This window comes from Eptesicus fuscus, chromosome 7 (assembly GCF_027574615.1).
Source record: "Eptesicus fuscus isolate TK198812 chromosome 7, DD_ASM_mEF_20220401, whole genome shotgun sequence".
Classification (NCBI taxonomy): domain Eukaryota; kingdom Metazoa; phylum Chordata; class Mammalia; order Chiroptera; family Vespertilionidae; genus Eptesicus; species Eptesicus fuscus.
Window position 1 is genome coordinate 56,978,972 of NC_072479.1, and position 10,166 is coordinate 56,989,137.

The 10,166-nt window shown below is 53.5% G+C and overlaps 1 protein-coding gene across 2 annotated transcripts; it reads left to right on the top strand.

The window, feature by feature from the left end:
- The first annotated feature begins 243 nt into the window (after nucleotides 1–243).
- KRT78 (keratin 78) lies at nucleotides 244–8,373 on the top strand. Of its 2 annotated transcripts, none has more exons than XM_054718445.1 (10): nucleotides 244–302; nucleotides 435–1,154; nucleotides 1,556–1,770; nucleotides 2,805–2,865; nucleotides 3,335–3,430; nucleotides 4,463–4,627; nucleotides 4,973–5,098; nucleotides 7,404–7,624; nucleotides 7,889–7,923; nucleotides 8,004–8,373. In XM_054718445.1, exons 2-10 carry the CDS (start codon nucleotides 789–791, stop codon nucleotides 8,225–8,227), a joined length of 1,509 nt encoding a protein of 502 aa, XP_054574420.1. In that variant the 5' UTR covers nucleotides 244–302; nucleotides 435–788; the 3' UTR covers nucleotides 8,228–8,373. The 2 variants fall into 2 exon arrangements, with proteins under 2 accessions (XP_054574420.1, XP_054574421.1); XM_054718446.1 differs by having other exon boundaries at nucleotides 258–302; nucleotides 809–1,154.
- The last annotated feature ends 1,793 nt before the right edge of the window (nucleotides 8,374–10,166 follow it).

A 10,166-nucleotide genomic window follows, 5' to 3' on the forward strand; every position in this document is an offset into this window, starting at 1 on the left:
CTGGGTGCCTCTGATCTGTAACCTGACAATGCGGTGCCTGACTTGGAGAGAGGCTGGTGGCACTGGGTGTTTGTGGAAGGGACACAGGCTGGGCTCATGCTCCATTGGCCGTGATCCTGGATGGAGATGCCCGGTTTGAGTGGGGTGGTGCCTCCTGGATGATTGCTGGGTTGGGCAAGAGGAGGGACTTGGACACCCTGTTTTTCTCTTTCATTTCCAAACCCTGAAGTATTTTAGTCAACCCTGACAGTAACACCTCCTGGCTTCTCAGTGCTGCAAAGTGCCTTCTCCAGCTCTTATAGGTAGATTTTTCCTTGAGAAGCTTCACTTACCTCTATCTAACATCTCCGAGGCACTCAGGTTCTCTGTCTGAACCCCCTCCACTCCTTTCCCCCCTTGAATGTCCTTCCCTTCTTCCCTGTCTCCTTCTCCAGGAAGTCTTCCTTGACTGACCCTCAGTGATGTTGCTCAGGGCCATTGCTCTCCATCCCCAGCACTGAAGTCCAGGCCTCTGGCTACTTCCTTGTCTTGGGGACAGGCCCAGCTCTCCCTCAGGGTCTGGGTCTCCTTTCTGGGGCTCTGCACGTGCCGGGCACTTATTCTCCAGGTGTGTCAGACAGGTCAGCTGGAGCCAGTGACAGACACAGTCAGGCCAAGAACATCTTGCTCTCCAAGGCCCAGCCCAAGCACGGGAGGGGATAAAAGTCTTGTGCCAGGGCCTCGGGGCAGGAACTCACACACCTTGGCTCTCCTCTGCCTGTGTGCTGCTGTGACTGCAGGTCTCTGCCATGTCTCTTTCCCCCAGCAGGGCCCAGAGGGGCTTCGGTGCTCGCTCAGCCTGTTCTGCTGGCTCCAGGGGCCGAGGCAGGGGTAGCTTCAGCAGCAGGAGCCTCAATTCCTTCGGGGGATGCCGAGGAGGTTCCCGTGGAATGGCCTGGGGGTCAGGGAGAAGGCTAGGGGTGCAATTTGGGGAGGGGAGTGGTGGGCCTGGGCTTTCCCTGTGCCCTCCAGGGGGCATCCAGGAAGTGACCATCAACCAGGATCTGCTGACCCCATTGAAGATTGAGATTGACCCCCAGTTCCAAGTGGTGAGGACTCAGGAGACCCAAGAGATCAGAACCCTCAACAACCAGTTTGCTTCCTTCATTGACAAGGTGAGGGTCAACTCAGCTAAGCCCTGCCTCAGTGCATCCCTAGGAGGAACTTCCTGACGGACTTGGGGATGGGGACGTCTGGTCTACCACTTTCCTATCTACCTCTGCAGCAAAGAAGTCCCTCTTTGGTCTAACTGGAGTCTCCCTGGTTATGGGGAGGCCCTGCAGTCCCATGGTTGGGGCTCAGCAGCAGAAAGCTGCCAGCCAGTAGTGGGAAGACCCTTCCCCGTTAGTCCTTCTGATTGTGTTGATGTGCTCAGAGTCTTGAGGCTGCCCGTGCCCAGGCTGGGTTGGGGGGCAGGGGAAGGTGGGCTAACCACAGGGTCCTTGAGGCTTCACGCTCCAGAGGCTGTGCCCAGGGAGTCTCACAGGGGCCTCAGGGACCCTCTGCTTATGCGCAGGTGCGGTTCCTAGAGCAGCAGAACAAGGTCCTGGAGACCAAGTGGCACTTGCTGCAGCAACTGGGGGTGAGTGACAGCCCTCGGGGCCTGGAGTCTTTCTTTGAGGACTATCTGGGCCGGCTCAGGAAGTGGCTGGAGGAGCTCCAGAGACAACGAGGGGCTCTGGACGCTGAGCTGAAGTCCTGCCAGGACCAGGAGGAGGAGTACAAGGCCAAGTAGGTAGACCGAAGTTCCCCGTGGGGACAGAGTGGGGTCTCAGAGGGCTGGATCAGAGCTGTCAGCTGAGGCCTTCCCCTGCCCCCCCGCCCCCCTGACTGGGCTTCCCTTTAGCCCCTCTGCATCTCATTCCCCCTGACTCTCAGTATGCCCCACCTGCTGCAGGTAAGTAGCCCACTGCCCCTGCTGCCCAGATCTGAGAGCCAGCAGGCCCCAGCTCCAAGGCCCAGGTTTCTGGCCAGCACTGGGAGGGGCTTATTTAAACAATGCCTCAATGGGTTTTTTCTCGAGAAATTCCTGTTGAGCAGGCTGTAGGCTAAAGTGACTCAGATGTTTTCTGGTATCAGGGGTGGAAGGGAATTTATTTTGTGGGACCATCCCCAGGCCCCTGGCATGATTCACAGCTCAGCTGCGGTTCTGGGTTCCCACCTAAGTCACCTGGTGGTGTGGCGAGAACCTTAGACTAACAGGAGGCTTGGGTTCAGTGGCTGTGGGCAAAGGGCAGCTGTGTGGCCTTGAGCAAGGCGTTTTACCTCACCCAGCCTCAGTTTCTATATCTGAAAACTGGGAAGATGTCACCTGCCCTTTTTCCCTCCTAGGGCTGTTAGGAAGGTGGGATGTGAGGTGGAGTGGGCCCTGGAAGGAACCCAAGGTTGGGGACAGGAGACCTCGGTGTTAGGTCTGCTTGGCCACCTAATCATCTATGAGTCGGGCAACATGATTTGTAGAATCTTTCTGATAAAATCCAACTGCTTGCTTCAGGCCCCATCATTGTGAGTGGTGAGAAAAGGTGTGTGTGCCTTGTAAACGTGAAGAAGAGAGGCCTATGTCATTAAGAGGACATTGGCTGAAAGAATAGAGAGGAGATAGCTAGGATGTGACCAAAACTTCCTGATAGGTAAGGTAGAGACACAGGCTGGTTGTGTGTCCTGCTTTGGAGCATCTACAGGCAAGAGTGGCCTCTTCAGGGAGGTTGTGCTTGGAGGAAGCACATCGGCTCTGAGCTCAGCATCTCTCTGTTTTTACCTGGCAGGTATGAACAGGAGGCCCACAAGCGGGCCACGGTGGAGAATGACTTTGTGGTTCTCAAAAAGGTGAGGGGGAGTGTTAGCTGCTCCATTTTCATCCTGAGCACCCAGAGTGCAGAGCCCAGTCCTGGGTTGGGAGGGCAAAGAGTTGGAGATCCTCATGAAGAATACGCTGTCATATTGCCTGCCGGGGTCCCTCAGAAAAATGGGACATCTACTTAGACATAGGGACCCCAAGACAAGATCTGATAGAAGGATCATGTGATGTTTTTGGGTGGCACTGTGGGAGAGGGTGTGGGGGGGCGGGGGAGAGTAGAAGAAGCAGAACTGGGTGGGATTAATCAGGGAAGGGTTCCTGAAGGCGGTATGGGTCAATGTTAGACAAAAGCACAGGGCGGGGTGGAGAAGGAAGAAGCAGGTATCTGGAGATGGCTGTGGGTGGATGTTGGACAGTTTGTGAACAGAACTCCTGAGCCAGCTAGAGTGGGGCCACAGAGAGGAAGCAGGGTTCATGGTTTCTGTCTCCCTCCCCCAGGATGTGGATGAGGTTTTCCTGAGCAAGATGGAGTTGGAAGGCAAGCTGGAGTCCCTGAGAGAGTACACCTGCTTCTTGAGGCGTCTGTATGAAGAAGTGAGGATCTGCCAGTGGCAGAAGTGGTGGTCTTTGAGGGCAGACGGTAGTGAGGGGAGGGGGTAGGGTGGGCAGCCTCCCTGTGGCCACTGTGGGAGTGGCCAGGAGAGGCGAAGCCTAGTTAGGGTGATGTAGACTCTGGTCATTCAGTCATTTGACAAACAATTACTGAGAATTTACTATGTGGATTGCTGAGTTCTGGGACACACCAGTGAATAACCCACCTGAAGTCACAGAGCTTGCTTTCTACTGGGAGATGGACAATAAATGACAGACTTAGTAAATAAGTATGTTAGAAGGTGATAAATGCCAGAGATAAGAGGAAAATTAGAACAGGGAAAGGAGGATTGGGAATGTGGGGGGTAGGGCAGGTTGCAATTTCAAATAGGGTGGTCAGGGTGGCCTGATATAGAAGATAAAATTTGAGCAAAGATTTGAAGAAGGTGAGGAAGTTATCCTCGCAGATAGGAATCCTGGATCCCAGAGTAAAGGAGTGGCCCCCCACCCTGTGTGCTGGTGTCCGAGGAAATGCAAGGAGGCCGTGTGGCTGGAACAGCCAGAGTGAGGGAGGGCGGGTGATTAGAGGTCAGGAGAGTGATGGGGACCAGATGATTTCAGGCCTTGCAGGACATTTTCCTTTAAATTCCAAGCTGCAAACCCTGGCCGGGTACTCGGTTAGAAATTGTCCCTGTACACCAAGGTTGCAGGTTTGATCTCCAGTCAGGGCACATACAAGGATCAACCAAAGTGCATCGGTAGGTGGGACAGCAGGTCGATGTTTCTCTTTCTCTAAGATCAATAAAAAAAAATTCCAAGCTTCAAGAGTCATTGAGACCACCTCCTACAGCCCTCATTCCAGGCAAGGTGACAGCCCCACAGATGGCAGGGAGTGCTCAGTGCCACCCTGTGTGAATGCGGGCTGCCCACTGATGGAGTGTGGGCAGAGAGTCAGGCTTCTTGCCCACCTTCCCCGGGGCTCCAAGGGGAAAGGAAGCTGGGGGCAAGTGGACACTGAGTCAGTCTTCCTGGCAGGAGCTGGGCCAGCTGCAAACCCAGGCCAACGACATGTCCGTGGTGTTGTCCATGGATAACAACCGCTGCCTGGACTTCAGTGACATCATCGCCGAGGTCCGGGCCCGGTATGAGGAGATCACCCAGACCAGCAAGGCTGAGGCTGAGATGCTGTACCAGACCAAGGTGCCAGGGCCAGGGGCAGCACTGTGCTGGAAAAGACTGGGTCTTCATGCCCCCACCCCAGGGGGGGGGGGTTGTCCACCTTGGTTCCATTGGGCAGTTCTGATAACCTTTCTGAAGTTCCAGAGCTGGGTGGGCGTGACCATCTCCATTCTCCTGGAGGGGGGCAATGCAGGAAACCTGTGGGAGATAAGCCTGGACTTCTGTAAGCGCATTCCACCATGTCCTGGTCTCAGTGTTTAACCCATGTTCCAAATGAGGACGTGAGGAAGCAATGAATGGGGGGCATGGGTCTTGGCGTCAAAGGTGAGGGTCCTCTCAACTCATGGTCACCTCTGTCCCCCTCAGTACCAGGAGCTGCAGGCATCTGCCCAGCTCCATGGGGACGGCATGAAGGAAATAAAAGTTCAGATCTCTCAGCTGCAGCAGGCAATCCAGAGACTGCAGAGACAGATTGAGGACCTCAAGAAGCAGGTGAGGGTCCCAGAGCTCCCTGAGCCCTGCCTCTTGCTGCCTTTGTGCCACGGTCACCGCTGAGCTGGTGTGAACCTTGATAACTGGCTGAACTTTAAGTAATTTGGGGTAGAGAGAACCTCAAGCCACATTTAAGGAGACTTCAGCCTTCCTCTTATGCATTCTAGCTGCATGGGCTCTGCATTGAACAACTCCAGGTGGCTCTGCTCATGCTGGATTCCATGTCCAGGTGTACATCTTGCTTTAGGCTCCTTGGGGAGAGGGTTAATTTATCTCTTTTCTTATCCCTTCTTTTGACTTTGGTTAATTTATCTCTTTTCTTATCCCCAGCAGGGCCTCTAAGGCCATGCACTGAATTTCCTGGTTCCCTTTTGGGGAGGGTGAGAGCCAGGACCTCAGGGAGCAAGCGACATGGGCAGTAGAGTGGGTGGGGGGGTGGCTGAGCCCTCCTTAGGAAGTGATGCTGTTGGTGCCTGGTGTGGGGAGGAGTGAGACGGATGGAGAGAGAGGGTGGCCAGGGCAGAGAGTTGGTTTTCTATTCCTCTTGGAGAATTCATTGCTAGATGTGAAGGGTTTCCAGTTCTTAAGTTTTCAAGTGTCTTTGTACTTACTTTCCCCAAATCTGAATAATTGGTTTTGGAGTCAACAGAGCATTGAAAGCTGAGACCGCCAAGTCAGGTTCCCCCTAAGAACTTTGGCTTGACTCCCAAGTTGCACATGACCCATGCATTGCCAGCAGGGCCCTCAGGGGAAAATCCTTAGAGTACAGATCACTCAAAGCCCAGACTCAGACTCCAACCATCCTTACCTGCTCTTCTTTGGAGTGTGATGCAGGACCTGTTACTTAATTTGCTGCCATCGTGCTTTGCCCTTAAGTTTGGATTCCCTGGGTTGCCTGTTAAAATAGTTCCCTGGGCCTCCTGCCAGACGGAAGAAATCAGGGTCGCTAAGGGTGGAGCCCAGAAACCTGCTTTCTAAACTAAGTTCGCCCAGATGACACGAATACGGGGAGTCCCAAAGCCCAGCTGCCAGAACTTAGCCCCAAACTGTCTGGGAATCAGAGCTCCTCCCACAAAAGGCTTGAACCCTTCTTGGGGATATGACTCTCCCCCCCCCCCCCGCTCCCATTACTCCTCCTCTTTATGCACACAAGCCTGATGAATTAGGCTCCCCTGTGCCAGGCCCCAGGCAGAGCCCTGCGGGTTACAGTTAGAGTGGTGGACTGGACTTCAGCTTTAGGTAGGGTCCTGACCCTGACACTCACCTTTCTGAGCCTCAGTTTCCTCATCTGTGGAATGGAGATGATGTTCCCCATCCACAGGGTGCTTGCGTGGGAAAGAATAATGAGAACCTTTAGGGAATGCCTTCATTCCAAATCAAACATGAGGGCCAATCAGCTGGATGGCCAATTAGGCAGGGATCTTCATCTAAGAGTTTTCTGTGGGATTGCAGAGATAAGTACAGAGTCTATTTTTCAAACTAAAAAACGGAGGCACATAGTTTGATAAACTCTGAAAACAGGACAAAATATTTGAAATGGGGCTGCTCCAAAAATATCAAGGGCCGTGGTGGCCAACAAGCTGAGCCTGGTAGGTAGTGAACGGAACAGGACAGAAAGAGGCTTGGCAGAGGGAAGAAGCAGGAGAGATCACTTGAGGTGGCAAAAGGTGGGTTAGTTTCTTGTGGCTGCTGTAACAATGTACCACAAGGTTAGTGGCTTGAAACAACAGAAACGTATTCTCTCAGTCTGAAGGTTAGATGTCTGAAATCAGAGTCGGCAGGGCCATGCTCCCTCTGAAGGAGCCAGCCGGAATCCTTCCTGGCCTCTGCCTGGCTGCTGGTGGCTCCGGCAATTTCTTGGCATTTCTGGTTTTGTAGCCGCATCACTCCAGTCTCAGCCTCCGTCTTCATGTGGTGCCTTCTCTCTGTGCCTGTGCCCTCTCATCTTTTTCTAGGAACACCAGTCGTTAGGTTCAGGACTCACCTGAAATACAGTATGATATCATCTTGAGATCCTTAACTAATTACATCCGAAAAAAACCCTATTTCCAATGAAGAGCACATTCTGAAGTTCTTGGTGGACATGAGAGTTTTGGGGGACAATATTCAACCCATTATGGGAGTTAAGGAAGCAGAAGAGACCATACTCTTCCTTAGAATAAGAACTGTGGGAGGGGCCAAGGATACTTTTGAGCTCATGTGATTATGGTGCACTCCAGCCTTCAAGTTTTATCCGTAGTAAGTGCTTTGGGAGGCTGTGTTGTGCTCACAGCCATTTTCTCCCTTATGTCTACATCCCTCCCAGAATGCCAACCTGGAGGCTGCCATCGCACATGCCGAGCAGCGTGGGGAGCTGGCTCTCAAGGATGCTCAGGCCAAGGTGGCCGAGCTGGAGGCCGCTCTGAGAACCGCCAAGCAGGACATGGCCCGGCTGCTGCGACAGTACCAGGAGCTGATGAGCACCAAACTGGCCCTGGATGTGGAGATCGCCACCTACCGCAGGCTGCTGGAGGGCGAGGAGTGCAGGTGGGGCCAGTCAGAGGACCTGGGGATATGTTTCTTGTGAGGAAAGGTGGTGGTGGAGGATGGAATGCCAACACAGAGCTTTCCTTGTGAGGGGAATCCCGAGAGATTTCCTCACGTTCTAAGCCATTGAGGGCAACCCATTCTGCTGGGAGGGGTTTTAAATGGGGGACCGTGGACTTTATCTGCTGAGAAAGTAGGTGAGCTGCTCCAAGAAGCATTCTTGCGCCTTTCTCAACAGTTCTTCTCTTGTTCTTTCTCTCCCAGGATGTCTGGGGAATGGACCAGCCAGGTCACCATCTGTGAGTATCAGGGGACTTTTGGGGAGGGATCCCCATGGGGAGCCAAGGACCCTGCTATGACACTGGTGTATTTCTTGCAGCCATGGGGGGAGGCAGTGCCATCCTGTCTGGAGGAACTTGTGGACTCGGAGGTGGGTCCAGCTGCTCCAGTGTTGTGACTGGAGGCTCCAACATCATCCTGGGCTCTGGACAGGGCCCTGTGATGGGGTCCTGCTCTGTGTCCAGCTCTGGCTCTGGCTCCAGCTGCCGCACCATCCTGAAGAAGACTGTCGAATCAAGTCTCAAGACGTCCATCACATACTGAGTGCAGTGCCAGCCGCTTGCTTTCCTGCCTTCCTGAACATTCTCAGCCCTACCCCGACCCCATCATCCCATCCCTGCATGGCCAGTTGTGTGTCCACTGCCCACAGGGGATGCTGCAAAAATTAATAAAGTCATGTCTGCCTGCTGTTCTGAGTCCCGGCCTGGTCTTGCCTAGTGATTTGTCTAATTTGTCTGCTATCTGCCTAGTGCATATTGCTCCATCCTCCAGCTAGCCAGCCTCATCCTCTTCTCTCTTCATGGCTTCCAAGCTGAGCTAGGAAAACTCTGGGTTTGGCTTGGCCAGTCTGCATCCTATCCAAGTATTGTCCTTTGAGGGGAGGGGAGAGGTCTGAGGGCCACTGATCAGACCCTAGAGGCTACACCAAGAGGCACCTGCCCTTGTCCTACTCATCTGCCTCTGAGCCTCCATTTCTCTAGCTTTTCTGTGAAATGAAGCAGCCCCAGTTCTCTCTGGGGATGAGTTTTCCTTCCTCTCTTTACCTCTCCATTCCCTCCCACAAATTGTATTGGGTACAAACCACACTTGAGCCACTGTTCCAAGACTGGGGCTACTCTGGCAAGCAAGACCAAATCATCCTGCCCTCCTAGTGGGTCTGGAGACATCTGCTTCTGATGTGTCCAGCATAACCCCTCCCACCCATGAGAACCAGGTCTTCCCTCTCAGAGCCCTTGGCTCCAGGGCCAGAGGCCAGCCTCCTATGGCTAATTCAGACACCCTGATTGAGAGCTGGGTGGTGAGGCCCTTTTGTGTCTTGTCTCTTCTTCTAATCCCTTCCTCCTGATGCCCTGGCTCCAGCTCTATCCAAGGTGGCAAGGCTGGGTCTTGTCACCTCACCCCCACCTTTCATCTCTGAGCTTTAATCTGGCCTTCCTCCTGGACAGGGGTGCCCCAGTCAGGTTAATAATTCAGTAGTGATGCTGAGCCACAGCCTTCAATATGTGTTCCAAGGGCATTTTGAGGAGAGGCTGAAGGGCAGGGTCAAAGGTTCCCTGTGGCAACGTGCATCATCTCTGTCACTCCTTCCAGCAATTCAGCTAGGCCTCCAGGCTTGCGCAACCAGCAAAAAAGAAGGTGTGCCACTGCCCAGCCCACTCTCCACAGAAGGCAATCTGTGAAATATTCAGGCTTGTTCAGGTTATATCCTATGGGCATCTCACTTCTTATCCCAATAAGCTTATCAGAGGCTTCCTCCCAGCCCCCCAGTATACTCCCTGGGGTACCCTCCATGTCCACTGATGTTTTAGCATTTCTTGTAGTTTGTTCCCTGGTTAATCCTCCAGAATAGGCTCCATTTCTGACTGAGGACAGTCCCCTTCATCCTTGTTTCTCCTTTTGCCCAAGTTTGAACCAGATTTTTCTCTTCCTGTAAACCTTCCTGACTCCCTGTGTCTGAATCCACCAGATTCTTCCTGTTCCCAGCACAGCCTGGCTGCACCCGTTGCTGTCCTGGGCTCTGTTTCTGTCTGTTCTGGTCTAGGACTCAGCTTCTCCATTAGCCTGGGACCTCTGGGCAGGCTTTTCTCCTGCACACAGGACAGGGCTCAGCAGCTCAGCTTGTGCTGGGGGCTCTGATGGGGACTTGGGACTGGAACTATGCCCCACCCCCCTTACCTCTTGGCTCTATCTCACCCATGGGCCCGTCTGAACATGAGACTGGAAGCTTCTCCTCCTTCCCTCTTTTGCAGGAAGCCAGGAGAATGGACATCAGGGCCAGGTGCTACCTCAGCAGTTGTGTTGGCTCTTACACTGCTCCTCCCATCTTCTCCCTCTCCACCTGGGTCAACTCCAGAGCCTGCCAGAGGTCCCAGGTTAATAGAGAGAGGTCAGCCTTTTTTTAGATCCATGGGTCTCTCCATCACAAGTATCCAAGAAGGAACCTTGTCAGCCCTCTGTGAGGGAGACATGAGTGGGTGAGCAT

Bases quoted from the DNA above. Each gene is read 5' to 3' on its own strand.
- KRT78 (XM_054718445.1), top strand. From the start codon at position 789: ATGTCTCTTTCCCCCAGCAGGGCCCAGAGGGGCTTCGGTGCTCGCTCA. The intron at 1,155-1,555 runs GTGAGGGTCAAC...GCTTATGCGCAG, and splicing joins TTGCTTCCTTCATTGACAAG to GTGCGGTTCCTAGAGCAGCA. The intron at 4,628-4,972 runs GTGCCAGGGCCA...TGTCCCCCTCAG, and splicing joins AGATGCTGTACCAGACCAAG to TACCAGGAGCTGCAGGCATC.